At 45.9% G+C, this 22,286-nt stretch overlaps 1 protein-coding gene across 1 annotated transcript in view; it reads left to right on the plus strand.

The window, feature by feature from the left end:
- The window catches only part of LOC144760234 (uncharacterized), a 303,345-nt gene that overhangs the window by 88,589 nt on the left and 192,470 nt on the right, over nucleotides 1-22,286 (plus strand). The window contains exons 10-11 of the mRNA XM_078646520.1: nucleotides 13,217-13,406; nucleotides 19,321-19,424. Of these exons, the coding sequence (XP_078502646.1) occupies nucleotides 13,217-13,406; nucleotides 19,321-19,424 (294 nt within the window). The remainder of the gene's footprint in view (nucleotides 1-13,216; nucleotides 13,407-19,320; nucleotides 19,425-22,286) is intronic.

Genomic DNA, 22,286 nt, shown 5'->3' on the forward strand with positions numbered 1-22,286 from the left:
CGGTCCCATGGCTGACTAACTACGGACCGCAGTGGCATGATTTTGCATCGGGAAGGATCCCTTGCAACGCTGGTTGCTCTACTGGTACGCTGAAAATGACTTATTTCCTGGGTCGGTAGTATAACCGGAATTGAGGTTGGATGCGAAAGACTTACGGGTTCATACAGCCTTGATGAAGTCGTTGGGACACCCCCCATACGACAAAACACGTGTTGGCTAAAGTTCTGAGAAGAGGCTACAGCACCTGAAAATAAATTAACAAACCAATAAAAGACGTCTTGCTTGCTGTTTTTTGTGCTCAGATTTATGATAAATTGCGTGTGCGTCATTGTCAAGTTCTGTTGGTCAATTCTAAGATTGCAATTGGGGGTGTTGGGTGTATCACTCCCCGCTATGAGAGCACCGCCATATAATTTTGAGGAAGATATATTACTGCTGTGACTGTAATATGAGTGCCCATTTCTCTTCTACACCCATTCTCTTGATAGATTTACTTAAACTTAAAACACTGGAAAGTCACACCCCTAGAGTTGCAAGCAAATGGAATGAATTAATGTTCCATGTCAACCACAAACAAGCATTGGCATAGCCAATAGGTCTTGCCTTTTGGACCTAGTGGCTATGCCAATGCTTCTTTGGTTCAGAGATGCAGCAGCGTCCTTGTGCAGCAGCATCATAGATCATTAGGTGCATGTCAGTTTTTCCGACTACGCATTACATTATGGAGCGATACTCCCTCCATGCCACTTTTGCCAAATGCTGCATGCGGGAGAGCTAAATCAAATGAGCTCATCATATCGACTGGCTCTGTCTAATACTACAACGCACTCGAGGTGAGGCGCAGCAAGGTGGAGTGGGACCGACGAGCCTGGTGAGCCTAGGCTGGAATGCAACCCGACAGCCTGACAGCCCGACACATGACATTCAGGATTTGGTGCATCATCAGCACAACCAGTCCGGTTACGTTTCGACTGCTCTTTTGCCACCCCCTCCACCTATGTTGCTCAACCCCCCCCTCCTCCATTGGTGCCCTGACTATTTCTGCTGCGGCCACTAACCTCCAACGCCAGCCGCCAAACTCCTTTTCCTCTCCTGACAGAGGGACAGCCAGGAGGAGGATCAGGAGGAGAAAGAGCAGGAGGGCAGCATTTCCAAAAGGGAGTAAGGCTAGACTCGTGGTACACCCCCAACTGGGGCAGAGACGGCCAGCGTTAGGCTGGTGTGGCTTGCCCCATCGGTCTCCCGCACCCTGCGTTCTGGTTACCCTGAAGCAGAGGACACAGGGGGAAATTCGAAATTTAACAACTCCTTCCCATCCACTGCCCCTATGGAGGAATAAAAGGGGTACATCTGTACTGTACTTATCTGAAGTTACCTGTACTTACCTGATTCCAGTCAACACTCAGATATCAGAGGCACTTTGTCCAGTTGAAAACCAAAGCGTGCTTGTGCCCTCTCCTTACAGGTAGCGTGTGGGGGGCATAGTCAAATTCTTCTTCTTGTGCTATACCGATAACCAGGATGGTAAACCGTGTGCCCCACGTCCATCAAGTCTCTACAGCTACGGGTGCCGTCCAGCAAAAGCCAAAGAAAGCAACAAAAGACCACAGAAAGGCTACCGTCCCAAATTACGAATCCAGGAAAAGGTTTGCCCCTTCCCCCCACGGAACGTGTGTGATTGTGCCCCCTCCGTCATAAGGCATAACCAACGGGCAGGGGTGAGGAAGTGCTGTCCACCGGAGCCAAGGAAGGGATCATAAGTTATTGCTTGGCAACCTCAGTGGAGCCAGCACAGTCTCAGAATGATGTCCAAGTGAACAAGGGGGCCCCTGTTGCCAAAAACAACTAGTCATGAAATGCGCATTAGTTAGAAGTCCTTGCACGAGCCACAGGCCGAACCTATAGTGGGGACAGGCCCCCTCACCCGCGGCTCAAGAAGGCGGCAGCATTATCCCCGACCCCACCATCGGGAAAATGGCTACGGAAAACACAGGGACTGGCTGACCAGAGGTGTAGGGTAGCCCTCCAGGGGAAATGGCGGGGTGTTCCCAGTACAGGCCAGTGACCCTAAAGAGCCGGTAGAACTAGGATTCTGGTAGTGTCAGGTCAGAGGAAGTAACCGATTCCGCCTTAGCCCTACCAGCCTAGAACAAGCTCGCGTAGCAGGAGGGGGAGACGCGCACGGGCCTCGCACGGCAGTAGGAGAGGGAGGCGGGGGGCCTGCACGATTCACTTGCGGGAGCAATAATTGCTACCATATGGTGGGGCTCGCTCCCGCAAGTGAATCTCCACACGTGCACGTGCTGCCATTGAAGGCAATGGAATGCGTGCACAGTTGTGGGTGAAAAAGGGGACCGATGGCTAAAGGTCTCCTCCTATGCCGCGCATGCATGCTGCGTAGGCGACATGCGCTGCGTAGGCGAGACCTAAAAAGGTGCACAAACAATCTGAATCAAGTCATTCTTCCATTCAACAGACACTCACCAAAATGACCAGAGCATACTAGAGCACCCTACACAGCACCATGGGTCAATGCCCAGCAACACTCATGCTCAGGTGAGAATCTCACGGGTACCAAGCTGGAATGCTCAGAAGACAATTGAGGATGAAGTCTAAAAAGCCAATAAAAATGATGAAGCTATATGTTTACATATAGAGAAAAGCATTTTTGTCCCACAAGGAGGATGAGTGAATGTTAGTGAAACAGATGAATGCCAAGAAAGTGAGTGCCTTTTAGGTCAACAAGCTTCTGCAAATAGTAGTGTGGAAGGATCAATAATAATAGCAGTGCCAGTGAATGAGGAATAACCCAAAATGTGTCCCACTTCAAGATGTACCATCATTCAACGAAGGACGTCTCTGAAGAACTAGAAGACACAAGATCTGAGGAAGATCTCAAATCAAACACACTTGCAGAAAGAGAAGAAACTAATTAATTGAGACTCCCAAGCCGTGTGCTGAAAACTTGCAAGACTCTTCCAAGAAGTATGAAGACATCAGCATTCCAGCAGGGGATAGGAAGAAACGCTCTAGGCTGTGTTTTAATTTTTGACTTTGTTTTCCGTTTTCTTTCACTGTACTCTTCTCTCTTTTCTCTTTGTTTTCTTTGCAGCACCAAATGATGTTTTCATCATAGCAAGGGGTATGCAAGGGTCTAATGGCAGCACTAGAGAACCAAACAGGGAAATGAACAAAGGACTTCTCAAGGGGGCAGCCTGTAACATACCACCTCTTCCTGAGTCATGGAATGACTAGATGGGAGATACATGAATGGGACAAGAAAGGGGGCCATTCTGGTGGGGAGAAAGAAGAGGCCGGTACTGCTGTAGTTTGGGATTGTGGATGTACTGTTCTAGCAGATAAGAGTGAAACAAAATAGGGGCCATCTCCTCATTTCTCACATAGGCCTGTCATATGTTGCACCAAGCAGTCTAATACTATAAAGACATTAAAATATATACATGGGATGTGCTGCACTTTAGGAACAGACCAGAAGACACCCCTCTGAGGCTGGATCACACACACCAGACTGGAACTGGAGCAAAAGGAAAGACTCATCAAGTTGCCCTCATAAGAGAACACGTTGACATGGAAAAGGAAGAGTTCAAGGCAGCGTAGAGATATCTTTCCGGGAAAGTATGGTTCACATTGACCAAGATCTTGTTGTCACCATCATGTTGGAAGGCGGAGGGCTTTGAACCCAATCATTGAACACCTACGCTCTCTAGAAGCTCCCTACCAATGAGGACCTACCTTTTGCTTGATCTTCAAACAAAAAGAAAAAAAAGCACTTGTGAGATTCCTCAGGGAGGCCAGATGGATCTTGGACTTACCTGAGGATGCAGAGCCTAACCCCAGACACAAACCAGTGCGGCAATAACCTACAAACACCTTGATCGCTGTATCACCAGGTGAAACACACAAAGAAGAGAAGAAGGAAAGTATCATCAGAAGGCATTGCTGCTAAAAAGGCTGCGATGAGACCTGAGAAGTGTAAGCGAAGATACTGTGGATCTCAAATACACAGACAGCTGACAATTGGACAGGGGCAAACAACTTGAATCTGCTGATCTCTCTTGGGTATGTGTGAGAGAATTGAACAGGACTTGGGAGGCAAGGGGGAGGGGTGGCAGGTGCAGTTTAAACTTCATTGGTGAGACAGGTATTTCTGAGAGCAGCTGGAAATGTCAGAATAAACCCAGGGAGAATAAGAGTCCCTTTCTTCCTATTTCAAGTGTTTTATTAGTATACAATTTAGGATGAAGAGATACAACGGGAACTTGTCAGATGGAGAGAAAATCAGACGTAAGATGTAAATCCATGGGGTAAATTGATACAAATTCATTAAGTGGAACTACACTCTCATTGGAATGGTTCAGGTTCTGAAACAAGTTTATTTAGACATTTGTCCATAAAACTTTCATAGAAATAAAAAAGCATACTTAACAGTTAAAAATGTAAAACATTTAAAAGGATCCCCCTCATTGGAATGGATATTCTTAAACGCTAGAGAGCTTAATGCCCCAACTAAATAGTTAGTGGTCCTAAAAGTATTAAATAACACAATGTGCAATATATAACTTATTCGAGAAATTCACCTCTTCAAAATGTCCCAAGGCAGTTCATTTCCTCAGGCTCAACGAAGAGGGTGCTGCAGCAAAACTTTAACATTGACTGTGAAGTCTTCAACAGATGCACTTCAATAGATGGTAGCTAATATGGACACACCTAGAGCCTCATTTACAAGGCCCCAGTTCCACCGGAAAGTCACTTTTTTTGTGACGGTCCGGCGGCGCACCCTGCAGGGCCATATCTACAAGGCCACATGAAGACATCCTGCGTGGCTTTTCATGGTCTTGTAGATATGGACTGAGGCAACACAGTGCAAGTCGCTGCGTCGCCTCTCACTGTGATAGGGAGGCATGCCATGGGAGTTACAATGGGTGTTCCCGCCTAACATCCATGGCATTTGACACATTACCAGATTTATGAGATTGTGTAAACCTGGGAATGTGTTAAAAGCCTACACCTCCCCAGGGGTGGCATAAGGGAGGCGCAGCAAGGAGAAATAACATTATTTCTCCTCGGTTCTTCCCTTTTTCTCTGACACATAGAAAGAGGAAAAAACTAGAATTAGAAAATCGCCTCCATTTATTGTTTTTGTGCAGGAATATGTACAAAACACCTACACAGAAACAATCACCCCTAAAATGCAGGCACCCTTGCCCAATGACATGACGGTGCCTGCGTTGGCGCATGGCAGCCATTTGTGCACCAGCGCAGGACAGGAGTGCGTGGTAGAGGTGTGGCGCAGCAGCCAGGGTGCCTGACTCCAGACCACAGGGTTCATGGTTCGATCCCCGGTGCCGGCAGCAAGTTAGCCCAGCACCATGTGACTCCGGGCAATAGCTCGCGTAATCTTCCCAACGGCCCCCAGCGCCGGGAGGATACCTCTCCGGAGGTAGCTGTGCGCTTTACAAATGCTGGTATTTCATTTCATTTCATATCTTATATATATAAAGCACATTCCTCCCCTTTCTTCTGATGTAGGACAGAGCAGCAGGAAGGTTTGAGGTACTTTCCTACATCAAAAGATTGTAAATAAGGCCCCTAATTTGAAACAGGAAAACCTTTTCAAATAAAAACAGTTGACATCATAGAGAAGGTAGAGGGAGAATAATCATTGGGCGGTATCTAAACTCTGTATGGTGGGATTGAGGATAGTTCGGTACTGAGAGGGGGGTCAGGTTGGCTCCTTAACTAAAGCGGGTAGTGAGTGGTCACAACCATTGGCCTGGTGGATGTTTGGAGATCCTAGCAGCCAGATGAAATTGACTATGCTACACAAGACTTACAATAGACTTGTCTTCCTGAGCCCCTCAGTGCTCCTCCTCATTTATTTATAAAGTTTTATATAGCGCGAACTTGACCCAAGAGGGTATCAGAGCACTTTACATTTAGGATTGTTGCGTTAGAAGTTACATCAGATACAAGAGCATAGTAAGGTACAGTACACATGAACAATCTTTCAGTGATACAGAAATAGGACTCACTACTTTGTTGGACCACACTCTAACGACATCAACCGGGCCACTACTAGAGGTTTGCATGAACAAAAATCTCTCCTCTATGAAGCAAACCTTAAGAAAGAAGAGGAAAACAGCATGCACATGTACATTACAGAGAACAATAAAGAGGGAATTGATCAAGGGATGCTCTGGAATTCTCTCAGAGTAGTCAGAGGTTGGAGACCTTGAAAGCTCAAATGATCATTTTGAATATGGAAAAGGCTGACCATGGATTTTTTATTAACTGCAATACTACTGTGGGGAGTGTGGGGGGCATGACATGGCATTTACTGGTACACAAACTTGCACCAAAACTGTGTGCAAATGGGTTAAAGGTGCGCCTTCCTGCACATAAACATTTCCTCAATTGACAAATTTCCTCAATGCAGGCACCCTTGCTCTATAGTGCAAGGGTGCCTGTGGTGGAGGCAGGCAGCTGAGTTTGTGCCAGCGTTAGGGAAATCGCAGGGATGTGCCGTACCATTGTAAATACGAAACATCCCTGCATTTTCAGAGTGATAAAGCGTGGCATTAGCAACTTTTGCTAAACGCCATGCTTCGCCATTCACTTGTAAATATGCCCTCTAGTTTAATGCTCCGACGCTTGAATGTGAAAGAAAGGTTTTTGTAGTCCCGCAGAATCCCACCAATGATCTTGTTGAAGTAGTGTCTATGCTTTTGGTTTACATAAGTCCCTAAACAGGGATCCAGGGACACTGTGGTGATCTTAAACAAACCTTTTTCTTTTTTCTCAAAACCACACACACAAACCGTGCTAATAAAAAGGCGATTTAACAAAAAATCAGGTTTATCTCAACAAGTGCACCCTGTTTCTCAACTCATCTAAAATAACCCCGCAGAAGACGATTGAAACCACACAAAAAAATGCCTGATGCGATCAGTAATAAAGTGAACATTTCTACCATGGTTAAAATGTAATCTAAAAACAACCTAAAACCTACTTCTGTGTGCTGCTATGCTAGGAGAGTATGGAGTAGAATAATTTGCATCTAGATTTTTTTAGGGAGAATGAGTGCATGGCATACGTGTTTACAGCAAAATAATGTAATAATTGGGAGTCAGAGAGGCCCTGTTCCCTTTGAAAGGCAAACAAGTGTTGAATAAGCATCAGCTCCTCCAGTGCTCAGGTTAGATATCAGTTTTCAATGCAAAGTACAATACGGCAGCATCTCTGGCAAGCAGGATCATCTCTGGAAGTTTCTTGCGCAATAATCTGAGACAAAGGGCCCGATTCACAGAATGAATTTAAGACTCAATCCTAAACTAACTACTATTTTGGTATCCACAGAATGCACTGTGCCTCATGGCAACAGTCCAGCCCGAACTGCCAAGCCATGCCTTCCCTGGACCGGAAACAAGCTTCCGAGGACCGGTTTCTGGCATTACAGCCATCTTCAGCCCGGCTTGCTTGAATCCAGTGGCAAAGTGAGCAAGGGACTCACGTCTGAGCATACCCTGCCACACTTATGGCGGCCAAAGCGGTACAAAAGGGGGTGGTAATGGACGGAGCATCTGAACCAATCAAACACTCACACCCAGTCAAAAGATCAAGTGTAGAATGGCATGATTGCAGTCGCCCTCAACGTAAGGCATTCTGTCCAATGACAATCACTATATCACCTCTTTTCTCACCTTTTTCCTCACTTAATACAGATTTACTCATGCAACCTTTTTCATGAGGTATGTCGTTCTTTTAAGGGGAGTTAGCAGACTTCCCATGTGTAACAATCCCCAAAAACAAATTCTTTGACTTGTGCTTGGAATTTCCGAATGCCAACACAATGCCCTTTAACCCCTTCGCAGCGGGGGTAATTCCCCTGTGGTGCGGGGGGGGGGGGTTGGCGCGCGCGGCGGTGCTCATGACGAGTCTAGCTCGTCATGCTGACCAGTAGAGCTGGGCTCATGATGAGCTGGACTCGTCATGACTCCGCCCACTCCAATAGAACGCCCGCACGGGCGTGGAAATTGCTGCACGGGGGAGTCGCGCGGCCGTTATTACGAGTCCAGCTCATCATGAGCCCAGCTCCACTGGACTCGGACTCGTCATAAGCATGGATGGGGTTAAGTGTATGCAAAGTTTTGTGGTAGAGGTCCTTAGTCCACATGCTGGCACAGATACCGCTTGGCAAATAATTTTAATGCAGAGTTCCTGATTTTTATTTCCTACCAAAGGCCCCGTGTGTGCTGGGTTTTAGTTGTTTAAGTCTCAGTTGTTCAGGGGGCCTGCTGCCCAGGGAGGTAATACTGCACCTTGCAAATACCAATACCTCCAGGTGCAGTATTTGCCTGGTGCAGCATTTCCTCCCCAGCTTAGCAGACCCAACGGGGGGATAACGTGGGCGTATTGCGTGTTTCCCTTCATTCCAGCAGCAAAATGTGTCCCAGATTTACAAAGAAATCACGGAACACAGCTGTCCTGCTCTCTCCCTGCGCTAGTGCACTTTAAGCTGCCATGCACCAAAGCAGACTCCCTGACATCATAGCTCAAGGGTGTCTGCGCTGTGGTAAGCATAGTTTTTGTAGTGGAAGGCGTACTTTCCTGTACCAAAAATATGCTTTAAGATGTTCCTTCTTATTATGTGTGCTTTAGTGCTTTACAGTGCAGCACACATGCAAAGAGGGAAAAACTAGGATAAATGGAAACTTTTCTCCTCGTTATACCTGCAAGGAGGCATAGGATTTGTGCATGGATCCCTCTCTGAAATTCTTTAGAGGTAGGCATTTTCATGAAAACCTATGGGTGGATGCACGAGAACATCCAGTGACCACCGATGGAACACTGCCTTGACGCAAAGTAATGCAGTAATGCCCAGCAATATGCGCTGGGTTGTTAATACCAACACAACACTTTGTGTTGGGTTTGTGTTAAAACGGTAACGGAAGACTGACGCAAAGTTGGTTTTTTTTAATCTGGGCCCTGGTATTTTCCATGCTCATATTATGCCAGGATTTACACTGAAAATGTGTGTAGAGAAAAAGTGTGGTATTACTGCACTATCCATAATCCCAACTAGAAAGATGACTCAATTCTTTACATGTTAGGCATCACAGTGGAACCCCTTAACCCCTTGCATGCTTGTGACGGCCGGGAGCTATCATGCGTCACGGTGGGCGTGTGCGGAGGCCGGCCCCCAGCCGTCCTAATCCCACCCACTAATTAAAATACCGCACAGCACGAAAATTCACACCACACGCAAGGGCTTAAGGTGCAGGGTGAGTCCCAACTCATGGCACAGCATTGTGCAATGATCAGCATGATTCCATTACTCGTTATTTTCCTGTTAAGATATTTTCCCATCAACTGTCACATTGATTTGTTGCTGTTGAGTAACAGGGTCCAATCGCTGATATGGGTGATATTTGTCCAGTGGACGAGCTATAGAGGAGTGTGCGCCTGCCCAGGGATCCACACATTAGGTAGTCAATGGATGGGCAAGCCGCGAGGAGCTAGAGACTAATGTAAACCCTCTGCCCAGGCAGGAACCCCAAGAGGAAGCAGAGGGAAGGTTCAAGAAACAGTATCTCCTTCTTCAGTTGAGACACTTAGGGAGCACAAACAGAAGATGACATGACACAAGGAACCCACCCTTCTTCTTTGGTTTATTGGGTGTATGGTGTTTGAGCAGTATATGAATTGCTACAAGGCACCTTCTTCTCCTTGAGTTGACTGGTTTCATGGTAGTCAAGCAATAGATGACATGCAGCAAGGCACATTCTACTCCTTGAGGTGACTGGTTTCATGGTAGTCAAGCAATAGATGACATGCTGCAAGGCACATTCTACTCCTTGAGGGGACTGGTTTCATGGTAGTCAAGCAATAGATGACATGCTGCAAGGCACATTCTACTCCTTGAGGTGACTGGTTTCATGGTAGTCAAGCAATAGATGACATGCAGCAAGGCACCTTCTACTCCTTGAGGTGACTGGTTTCATGGTAGTCAAGCAATAGATGACATGCTGCAAGGCACATTCTACTCCTTGAGGTGACTGGTTTCATGGTAGTCAAGCAATAGATGACATGCTGCAAGGCACATTCTACTCCTTGAGGTGACTGGTTTCATGGTAGTCAAGCAATAGATGACATGCTGCAAGGCACATTCTACTCCTTGAGGTGACTGGTTTCATGGTAGTCAAGCAATAGATGACATGCTGCAAGGCACATTCTACTCCTTGAGGTGACTGGTTTCATGGTATACAAGCAATAGATGACATGCTGCAAGGCACATTCTACTCCTTGAGGTGACTGGTTTCATGGTAGTCAAGCAATAGATGACATGCTGCAAGGCACATTCTACTCCTTGAGGGGACTGGTTTCATGGTAGTCAAGCAATACATGACATGCAGCAAGGCACCTTCTACTCCTTGAGGGGACTGGTTTCATGGTAGTCAAGCAATAGATGACATGCTGCAAGGCACCTTCTACGCCTTGAGGGGACTGGTTTCATGGTAGTCAAGCAATAGATGACATGCTGCAAGGCACATTCTACTCCTTGAGGTGACTGGTTTCATGGTAGTCAAGCAATAGATGACATGCTGCAAGGCACCTTCTACTCCTTGAGGTGACTGGTTTCATGGTAGTCAAGCAATAGATGACATGCAGCAAGGCACCTTCTACTCCTTGAGGGGACTGGTTTCATGGTAGTCAAGCAATAGATGACATGCTGCAAGGCACCTTCTACGCCTTGAGGGGACTGGTTTCATGGTAGTCAAGCAATAGATGACATGCTGCAAGGCACATTCTACTCCTTGAGGTGACTGGTTTCATGGTAGTCAAGCAATAGATGACATGCTGCAAGGCACATTCTACTCCTTGAGGGGACTGGTTTCATGGTAGTCAAGCAATAGATGACATGCAGCAAGGCACCTTCTACGCCTTGAGGGGACTGGTTTCATGGTAGTCAAGCAATAGATGACATGCAGCAAGGCACCTTCTACGCCTTGAGGGGACTGGTTTCATGGTAGTCAAGCAATAGATGACATGCTGCAAGGCACCTTCTACTCCTTGAGGTGGCTGGTTTCATGGTAGTCAAGCAATAGATGACATGCTGCAAGGCACATTCTACTCCTTGAGGGGACTGGTTTCATGGTAGTCAAGCAATAGATGACATGCTGCAAGGCACATTCTACTCCTTGAGGGGACTGGTTTCATGGTAGTCAAGCAATAGATGACATGCTGCAAGGCACATTCTACTCCTTGAGGGGACTGGTTTCATGGTAGTCAAGCAATAGATGACATGCTGCAAGGCACATTCTACTCCTTGAGGGGACTGGTTTCATGGTAGTCAAGCAATAGATGACATGCTGCAAGGCACCTTCTACTCCTTGAGGTGGCTGGTTTCATGGTAGTCAAGCAATAGATGACATGCTGCAAGGCACATTCTACTCCTTGAGGTGACTGGTTTCATGGTAGTCAAGCAATAGATGACATGCTGCAAGGCACATTCTACTCCTTGAGGGGACTGGTTTCATGGTAGTCAAGCAATAGATGACATGCTGCAAGGCACATTCTACTCCTTGAGGTGGCTGGTTTCATGGTAGTCAAGCAATAGATGACATGCTGCAAGGCACATTCTACTCCTTGAGGTGACTGGTTTCATGGTAGTCAAGCAATAGATGACATGCTGCAAGGCACATTCTACTCCTTGAGGGGACTGGTTTCATGGTAGTCAAGCAATAGATGACATGCTGCAAGGCACATTCTTCTCCTTGAGTTGACTGGTTTCATGGTAGTCAAGCAATAGATGACATGCTGCAAGGCACCTTCTACGCCTTGAGGGGACTGGTTTCATGGTAGTCAAGCAATAGATGACATGCAGCAAGGCACATTCTACTCCTTGAGGTGACTGGTTTCATGGTAGTCAAGCAATAGATGACATGCAGCAAGGCACCTTCTACTCCTTGAGGTGGCTGGTTTCATGGTAGTCAAGCAATACATGACATGCAGCAAGGCACCTTCTACTCCTTGAGGTGACTGGTTTCATGGTAGTCAAGCAATAGATGACATGCTGCAAGGCACCTTCTACGCCTTGAGGGGACTGGTTTCATGGTAGTCAAGCAATAGATGACATGCTGCAAGGCACCTTCTACGCCTTGAGGGGACTGGTTTCATGGTAGTCAAGCAATAGATGACATGCAGCAAGGCACCTTCTACTCCTTGAGGTGACTGGTTTCATGGTAGTCAAGCAATAGATGACATGCTGCAAGGCACATTCTACTCCTTGAGGTGACTGGTTTCATGGTAGTCAAGCAATAGATGACATGCAGCAAGGCACCTTCTACTCCTTGAGGTGACTGGTTTCATGGTAGTCAAGCAATAGATGACATGCAGCAAGGCACCTTCTTCTCCTTGAGTTGACTGGTTTCATGGTAGTCAAGCAATAGATGACATGCTGCAAGGCACATTCTACTCCTTGAGGTGACTGGTTTCATGGTAGTCAAGCAATAGATGACATGCTGCAAGGCACATTCTACTCCTTGAGGGGACTGGTTTCATGGTAGTCAAGCAATAGATGACATGCAGCAAGGCACCTTCTACGCCTTGAGGGGACTGGTTTCATGGTAGTCAAGCAATAGATGACATGCAGCAAGGCACCTTCTACGCCTTGAGGGGACTGGTTTCATGGTAGTCAAGCAATAGATGACATGCTGCAAGGCACCTTCTACTCCTTGAGGGGACTGGTTTCATGGTAGTCAAGCAATAGATGACATGCTGCAAGGCACATTCTACTCCTTGAGGGGACTGGTTTCATGGTAGTCAAGCAATAGATGACATGCAGCAAGGCACCTTCTACGCCTTGAGGGGACTGGTTTCATGGTAGTCAAGCAATAGATGACATGCAGCAAGGCACCTTCTACGCCTTGAGGGGACTGGTTTCATGGTAGTCAAGCAATAGATGACATGCTGCAAGGCACCTTCTACTCCTTGAGGTGGCTGGTTTCATGGTAGTCAAGCAATAGATGACATGCTGCAAGGCACCTTTTACTCCTTGAGGTTAATAGTTTCATGGCATACAAGCGGTAGAATACATGTCGCAAGGCACCTTCTACTCCTTGAGTTAACTGGCTTTCTGGTGCACATGCCTTGGATTGCATAACATGACTTCCAATTTTCTCTTTCTTCCACGCAGATGACTTTCTACGACGTGTCACCTCTGGAGGACATGATCCTGGTTGTCCGCTTTTACCTTTGGCCTAGTGGAAGCACAGCCGGCACACCGTGGGAGGCGGGGCAGAGTACGGAGGCACAATTGGCCAGCGAGGAATGGGCTGTGGCCTTTGCTGTTCTCCGACTGACGAAGCCCATACCATCACCACCAGGTATGATGTGCTCCTGGTTGATTAATGTATCTTAGTTCAAGCGGCCTGTTCACCCATAGTCCTCATGTTTATATATGTGCCTCCGTACCATCGCCCCTAGCCTGTTTTCCCCTTTGGCCAGCGCTGATGTAACATTCTGCCTGTTAGTTCGTTTTACACTGCTCATTCAAGGTGAATGTAACTCTAATTAGGTTCACATTGCAGAGACCCTTCCTGCAGTTCCCATGCACAGCATCACTCCTTTATCCTATTTAGTGGGGGTGGAGTATCTTGGGGAGACTATCCTCTTCTCTCAGTCACTATCGTTAAGAGGAGGTTATGGATGTTTCTCCACTTGTATTGTAAATGACTTTTATTACCTTCTTGATTGACCCTAATTCGATTAGATCTTACTTTTTAATTACAATAACACAACGTTTGCACCTAGTCTAAACTTTTTATTTCTACATCTCTATTTATATAACTCATGTTTGGTATTTTTGGGCTCTGAGACACTTTTGTTCAACTTTGAGTTACATTCACATTCTAATCCCCATCTGAATACAATTGAAAAGCTGATCAGGTGATAGCAAGAGCATAGTGAACCTTTTGTAGCAAACTATATCAAGATGAGGAAGATTTCTCAGATCATGGGTCAGATTACTCGTTAAACCCTCGCTTACAATGTCTGTTAGTCACTTATCCATCCTGTTTCTTGACTCCCCTGACATCCAATGTATTCTCTAGCGAACCATGAAATAACTCATCGGCCAGTTTGCATGGGCGAAACGTGTCAGTTGTGAACGACTCCAATAAAGAACATAGGGGCATATTATCAAGCCTGGGCGATAAAATTATCGCCGCTTTATCGGCAGGAAACTGCCGCTAAAGTGGCGATAATGGGCTTGATAATATGCTCTATGGAATTCCAATTGTAGCCCATGTTAGATGTCCTTCACATCTAACATGAGCTTCGATTGGAAATCCATAGAGCATATTATCAAGCCCATTATCGCCACTTTAGCGGCAGTTTCCTGCCGATAAAGTGGCGATAATTTTATCGCCCAGGCTTGATAATATGGCCCATAATCCACAACTATTACAGTATGAGTAGACTGGACATGTTCACAGGGGATCAAAGATCACATGGAATACAGGATGCGCTGCAGTAATGCAGTACATTGGGCTAGTAGTGTGCTGAGAATGGCGGGCAGTGTGGGAGGCAGTGTATTGGTGCATGAGAGTTGGGACTTCAAAGGCAGTGTCATTGTTGCAATGAAATCATTGCAGTGTATGCACTTCGATCCTTCTTCAAGGTCTACATCCCATGGTTGTCCAACAGGTCCACGATGGCCGCTTCCATGTCATTTTGTAAGAATATGCACAAGATACATTTCCATGTGATTAATTTAAATGGTTACCATGCACGCATTGAGTCGACACTCTAGACACAGTCCTTGAGAACGGGGTCCGCCCTATGGCTTGGAAATGATCTGTTGTGGTAAAATGTGGCAAATTTAGGTTTTATTCCAACCAGACTAGTGAACCTTAGAGATGGCATGCCGGGGACTAGGCAGTGGGTGGCCAGTCTCTGTAAGAAAGGTGGCTGTATAAATACTGTCGTACAGTGGGCCTTTTGGTGCATGAAGGCCACCTGAAAAACACCACATCCCTCAACAGTAACTGCAGGGAAAAGAACAACTGCATAAAGAGTAAAAGAAAACTCCTGAATAGGATCAGGCATTATCAGTCGATGGGGTCTTGTAAATGGCACTCCAGTCATGGATACTGGCCCTCGTTATCTTAGTAGATATGACACAGTTCTGCTCTCTTCCTTTTACGCAATGCAGCTCAGCGACTTTACTTGCTTCCCTGAAATTGGTACCTATTGTTTACTTTGAGTACAGGTCTCACATAAGGCATCTCTGGCTCACCTTAACGCTGTAGCACACCCATGACATTACTGTAAAACAGCTCTTTTAGAATGGGCATGCTAGATGATATCCTCGGCATGCTACTCTTGCTAAATCAGATGCTGTGCATTTTTATCCCATTCGCACAATGCAATGCTGTTGAGCTTTGTTGTGTTGTGTGTCTTTGTGCAGCACTCAACTCAACTAGGGGAGTATTGTGCTGCTGACGCCTGAGCTGTGTGGACCGAGCCAGGCTCGGGGCTATGTGAAGAGCCAGGTCTCCAGTTTTTTGTGGAATTAAAGAACCGAGGAGGAGGAGGCTCTGACGTGTAGGGTCAGGTCGTTCCAGGCTGTAGCAGTGAGGTAGGAAAAGGCACGACCGCCGGATCTGGTTCTGCTTATGCAAGAGGTGTGTGAAAGTAGGAATCTGGCTCAGGGAGTTGTCTGGTAGGTTTATGGAAGTTCATGTGGTTGTTAGGACTAATGTTGTGTAAGGCTTTGTATGTGTGTGTGAGGAGTTTGAAGAGTGATTGTTTGTGGATTTGGAACCTTTGGAGCTCTTCGAGGTAAGGGTTGATGTGAGTTTGCAGTGGGAGGTTGAAGGTGAGCCTGGCTGCTGAGTTTTGTATGGTTTGAAGTCTTTCAGTCAGTTAAGCGTTGATTTCTGCATAGAGTGTATTGCTGTAGTTGAGCTTGCTGGTGAGGAGAGCTTTGGTGATAGTTCTGTGAGTGTTGATGGGGAGCCATTTGAAGATCTTCTTGAATATCTTGAGTGTGTGGAAGCAGGAAATAGAGATTACCTACACTTGGCCAGTCATGGTGAGGAGGTTGTTGATTAGTATTCCAAGGTAGTTTGCGTGGGTTGCCTGGAGGGGTGTGGGTCTGAGTTTAACAGGTCGATAGGTGGAATCCCAGAGCAAGCAGTCTTTGCTGAAGATTACTACTTCAGTGTTGTCTGTGTTGAGCTTGAGGCAGTTGGTTTTCATCCATCTGGTGACTTCGGTCACAAAGGCAGAGAAATTGGTCCGAGTGGCTTGGGCCTTTTCGGAGTGGGAGAGTCTGCGTCCTTGAATGAATGCAATGGGTTTTTATATAGCGCAAGGTTCACTCCAGGGAGCATCTTGGCGTTTTTTGGACATCAGCAGAAGAAAAAAACAGGGGTGAGAGGGGGGAGAGAGGGGAGGGGGGAAAAGCGGGTGGAAGGTGTGAGGGATCATATTAGCGATAGTATTTGATGATCTGGAGTGCCAAAGATCCAGGTTTTTAGAAGCTTCCTGAAGGTGGGTTCGTTATGGGTGTGCCTTAGTTACGTTGGCAGGTTGTTGCCAAGGTTTTGCCTCCCCGGGTTTTCATTTTAAAGTTGGAGATGGTGAGTAGGTTTTCTGATGTAGACCGCAAGGTTCGTTTGGTTTTGTAGGGCCTAATTTTATTTCTTAGATATTGTGGGCCAGTTTCGTTTATGGCTTTGTAGGTGGTGATTAGGACCTTGAACAGGATCCTTTTGTGGATAGGCAGCCAGTGGAGGATTTTTAAAGCTTCGGCCGAGGGAGAGCGCTTAGGGAGCCCAAGTACCAGCCTTGCTGCTCAATTCTGGACCACTTGTAATCTTTTAACCACCGCCTTTTTTTTCTCCTGCATATAAGCTGTTACAGTAGTCTAAGCGTGACAGGATCAATGCCACTGCTACTGTCTTCCTAGCATGCAGAGGGAGTAGGTCAAAGAATTTTCTTAGGCTTTTTATAGTTTGAAAGCAAGTGCCTGCAACAATGAGCGCCTGCTTATGAAAGGAAAGCTGGGGTCGAATTGGAAACCTAGATTTTTTGCGGTGTCTACTGTGGTGGGCGGGGGGGTCTCAGTTTGAGGGCCACCATAAGGTGGGTTTGAAATCATTTGATTTTCCGAACAACATGATTTCTGTTTTTGAGCTATTGCATCTGAGATGATTTGATTCCATCCACTTCATTACCGTGTTGAGGCAGAGGTGGAATTTTTCTTCTGCTGCGGTGGAGTTTTTATCCAGGGTGAGAATCAGTTGAGTATCATCTGCATAAGCAATTGCTTCAATGTTCCTTCTGCCCCTAGTGCCCAGTGCCTGGACCCTAGTACTGTCCCCTATCAATACTTCACTGTCGCTCTCCTGTGCCACCTGCCATTTAACATCCACCCTTCCACACCCACTGACCTCCACCCACGCACCTCACATACCCAATACATTCAACGCACACGACCACACACACCCGTCCCCCACTGCATCACACCTCTCCCTGTCCTGCATACTACTCAAAACTCATTTCCCCACTGGATGCTTCACTGAAATTTAGGATCTGCTACACAACTGCTGACCGGACCTGCTCTTCCTGACTGAAATCTGGCTGGCTCTTTCATCATACTGCTTCATTAGCATGACAACCAGCCCTCAGATACAAGATTGCTAGGCAGGACAAAGAGAACGGGAGGCGGAATCCAATGCTCCACCCCCTCGGAAAGCACCATCAGCAGCATGGAACACTATCGCCAGATCTTCATGATGAGACAGGAACAAGATCTCGGAAGCATCCTGGTCTTCCGAAATCCTACCCCACTGGCCTCGACACAACAACCTCCCCAAATCTCTCTTATCACTGCCTGAAAGGTATCATTTTTAATGACCATAGCTAGTCCTGGCCCTTTCTGCAGGGTCACCCCTGTTTCTTACATTCCTCTGCCTTGTTGTTGTTGGCTTTGAGGACTTTTTCCCTGCTACCATGTGGTAAAGTGCTTATTCTCTCTCATTTAAACATGATTAAATTAGTCTAACCCTGATTGACACATTTCATTTACTTGTAAGCCCCTAGTATATATCTACCCACACCGTGTTATTTAAATGCTACTAGTGGGCTGCAGCACTCTTTGTGTCACCCACTAAAGAAGCCTTTTTAAAACATGTCTTGGGCCAGCCAGTGCAGACTGTAGTGCAGTTTTCAAAGGCCATCCTGACTTGGCAATATACATTGATTATCAGGCCTAAACCTTCCATTTTAAAACTTATGTTACACTAAAGTAGGTCCTAACCACCCCTCGGGCAGTGTAGGGCATGTGGGTTTAATTTGTACATGTCCTGGTAGTGAAAAACTCCTAAAGTCGATTTTCACTGATGTAAGGCTACCTCTCCCATATACTAACACTGGGTTAAGTTATTACATTTAATAGGAGCTAACCAGGTTGGGAGCAATTAGAGACATCCTGTTTACACTCAAATTAATTACAATTTAAAAGCCTCTGTAATGGTGCAGTTGGATTTAAAGTAACAATTTTAGAAAAGCCACTTTTAGAAAGTTGGCATTTTTTTGCCCAAACCAAATATGCCTCTCGCCTAGGGTCCTGGGTCACATGACTGTGAATGGCTTTCCTGTTGTGGGTTGTGTATTGCTTCCAGACACTGAGACAGTGTGACCAGACAACTGTGAGTTGCGCTTTGTGCTTCTTGGTGCTGCTTTCACATAAAAACATTTAACACAAATTCTTCTGATTCTACTGATTAGATTTAGGCTTTTTTGGTATAATTGTATTTATTAAAATGCACTCTGTTTTTCTAAATTAGCTTCGGATTTTTCTTGTGCTGTGTTCTCACAGTGGGTTAAGCACCGGTTAATATTGTGACTATTGTGGTTCATCCTTAGAAGGATGGTGGTTGGTGCTTGAGTAGGGCTTCAACTCCTCTAGACCAAACTTCTTACAACCAGCGTGGCTTTGATTGAGGGCTCCTTGGCCTATGTATTGTATGTTTCAAGTCAGTCTCTTCCTATAGCAGATACTTTGTGTGCTGGAAAGTTCCGTCAGTGTTCTCCAGGTTTACAGAGTTCTTTGACTTACTGAACTTGATGTGTGCAAAATAATTTCACTTTGATTATGCGCTTTTATTCTTCTAAGAAGAACTTGCTAAGACAATACCATATCTGCACAAATGATTCAGTGATCATTTAAGATTCCCTTTGGAGTTTCTTTTAAATTTCAGTTGACTTGTTAATTGTCTTAAATCTTAGATGCCATGGAAAACAGTTATCAAAGAGTGGATTGGAACACGGGGGTCCACAACCTGACCCTCTATCATGCTCCTGTGCCGCCTCCTCTCAATTTCTCTGTGCTGGTAAGTACTGATTGTACCCATAGTTTTAGGCTGGATCTAGAGGCCTACCAGGGACCAGAGCCACATCCTGAATCTCCCTGTTGAAAAGCTTTGCTTATGAGCTATACTGTCTGATCTAGATCCCAGCATATCTTACTCCTCTGGATATCCCTGTTGACCATCATTGCTGATACAGTACAGCAGAAAATGGTCACAGTGGAGATACATTTTGCATGATACGAAATTGAATCATTCAAACATCACCATGACAAATCAAATAAATGCAATTTATTCTCTAATCATCGCATGAATCTAGAGGAGAGCATGATTTTCTGTACATTTGGTTAACGATTCAATTTTGTATCATGCAAAATGTATCTCCACTGTGACCATTTGTTGCTGAACTGTACTCTACCCGGGTCCAGTGTTGTTTCGGGTTACCCCATTATTACATAACCCCCCATCACTGCTGATAGGCTGTACTGGCTGATCTAGATTTCCCCAGTCATTGTAGCTCCCTTTGATCTCTGTGTATGGGCCACTAATGGTGATCGGTTGCACTGCCTCATCTAGGGATGTATGACGTTACAACGCATACTTTTACCACGCATACCTTTACAACGCGGTATTTACAACGAATACCGTTACAACGCATAGCGCTTTGAGGTGCTGGATAGTGGTAAGTATAATTTTCTATTCCAACTCCAGTCCCCGTGGACACTAGGGAAGGTGTTGGATAGAAAATTAAACGTATCCCCTATCCTAGAGCGCCCCCCAGCGCAATGCGTTGTAATGGTATGCGTGGTAATGCCTGCGTTGTAATGGTAGTGCGTTGTAAATTTTTGTTGTAAACGTTACATACCCTCATCTAGATCTCTCTATGACCCAGTATCTCATCTGGATCTCGCTTCATTGTTCTGTATAATCTAGAGATGCGCATGGCCCAATAGGCCTCCGTTGAACCTCCCAGGATTGAACATCATTGCTTATGAGAAGTCCTTACAAATCTACAGCTCTGCCCTGGCCCGGTGCCTCCTATGAGCCACATTGTATTGGCCACCATTGCTGAGTGACTGTACTGGCCGATCGAGAGCTCTCGATAGCCCGCTTCCACCTCCGAATCTCCCTTTGTTGTGACCATCATTTCTCATGAGTTGTACTGTGTGATGTAGAGTGCTCCAAGGTTTGGATTCTTCTTTGAGTCTCCTTTTGTTGACATTATTGCTCATGTTTCTACTGTGTGACCCAGAGCTCGCTATGGCCTCATGTCTCCTCTGCATCTCTCTGTGCTGGCCAGCTTTGCTTAAAGCCTGTTGAGGCTAGTCGAGGGCTCTCCATTACCTGAGAATCTCATTGTATTGACCATCATTGCTGAGCGACTGTACTGGCTAATATAGAGGTCTCCATAGCCTGATACCTCATCTGAATCTTATGATGCTATAGAGAAGACTGCAAAAGATGCAAAACATTGGTTACCTTCGAGGTGAAGACGAGATGGAAGACGCGATTCCTAACACAAATAGAAATACACTCCATTGTACTGTGGTCACTCCGGATGTGCTTTACACATCACTGTATCCTAAGCATCATGCATTCAAATGTATTCATGACTGTGACTTAGAAGCATATTGTCAAAGTGAATGATAAATGTAACACACATTGTTGAGCGATAATGAAATAAATGCATTAACCATTGAAATTGAATATTAACTGGCTTCCTGGAGCAAATAAACAATTGTACATGGGGGAGGAGGGTCCTAAGCAACATGTACAACAAAGGCCCAGATTTTCAAAGGTCTCATGCAATGCGGTACAGCCTCCAAAGTTGCTGTGCAGCATTGCATGAGGGAGAGAGTAGGAAAGCACCATGGGGCATATTACCCTGGGGGGCGATAGGCAATTTTTGCCGGTTTAGCAGAGGTTTTCGGCCGCTAGGCGGCGAAAATTCTATCGCCCTTTTAGCAAGCTGTCGCTAACAGCAGTTAGCGACAGCTTGAAGGCGATAGCGAGCGGTTTGGGGCCCGCTTTGCATGTCAGCGATATTCATCGCTAATGACATGCAAAGTGGGCGTACCCAACCCGTTAGCGACTGAAAGCAGTCGATAACGTCGCTATCGCCTATTAACAAGGCTGGCGTAGCGATGGAAATAATCCCACTATCGCCAAAAACTAACGCCTGCTCTGACCAGTTCTTAGCCATGTTCTCCAATGGGAGGTGGATAACATGGCTAAGAGCATTTTGTCGCTAATGCGAGAATATCGCTGTATTCTCAGCGATATTCTCGCATTTCGCCGCTATCGCTGGATATTTTGGCTCATTGGAGAAAAACGTTGCTAATAGCATGTTTTCTCTGCTAAAATATCCAGCAATAGGCAGCGATAAAAAAAAAGTCGCTAAGCGCATTTAGCGATAAATATCACTAGTTGTTGGTAATATGCCCCCATGTCTACAGAGATAGGACACGCTCCTACACTCTCTCTAGCGCCGGCGCACAATCAGGCTGTTGAGTACCGTGCACACACCTTTGCACCATGGTGCAAGGCTATTTGTGTGAGTCTAGCATAGGTTTTATACTGGAAGGGTGCCTTTCCAGTACAAAATGCTATGCTAAGCCTGAATTTACAATCCTTCTTACAGCACACATGCAAATTCGGAAAAAAGGACAAAGGAAAGCATTTCTCCTTTTAATGCTTGCTTTCAAGTGGCGTTAATATTGTTAGTAGATAGGGTCTCGAGTCAAAAACCATTGGTGGAAGTAAGGGAACACCCATGTACCCCCCACCTTCCCCCCATGGAACATGATGCTAATGCAAAGAGGCACTTTGCACGGATTTGTGTTACTTTTTCTTACAAACTAACGCAAATAACAATTTGCTTCAGTT

Source organism: Lissotriton helveticus, chromosome 1_1, assembly GCF_964261635.1.
Source record: "Lissotriton helveticus chromosome 1_1, aLisHel1.1, whole genome shotgun sequence".
NCBI lineage: Eukaryota > Metazoa > Chordata > Amphibia > Caudata > Salamandridae > Lissotriton > Lissotriton helveticus.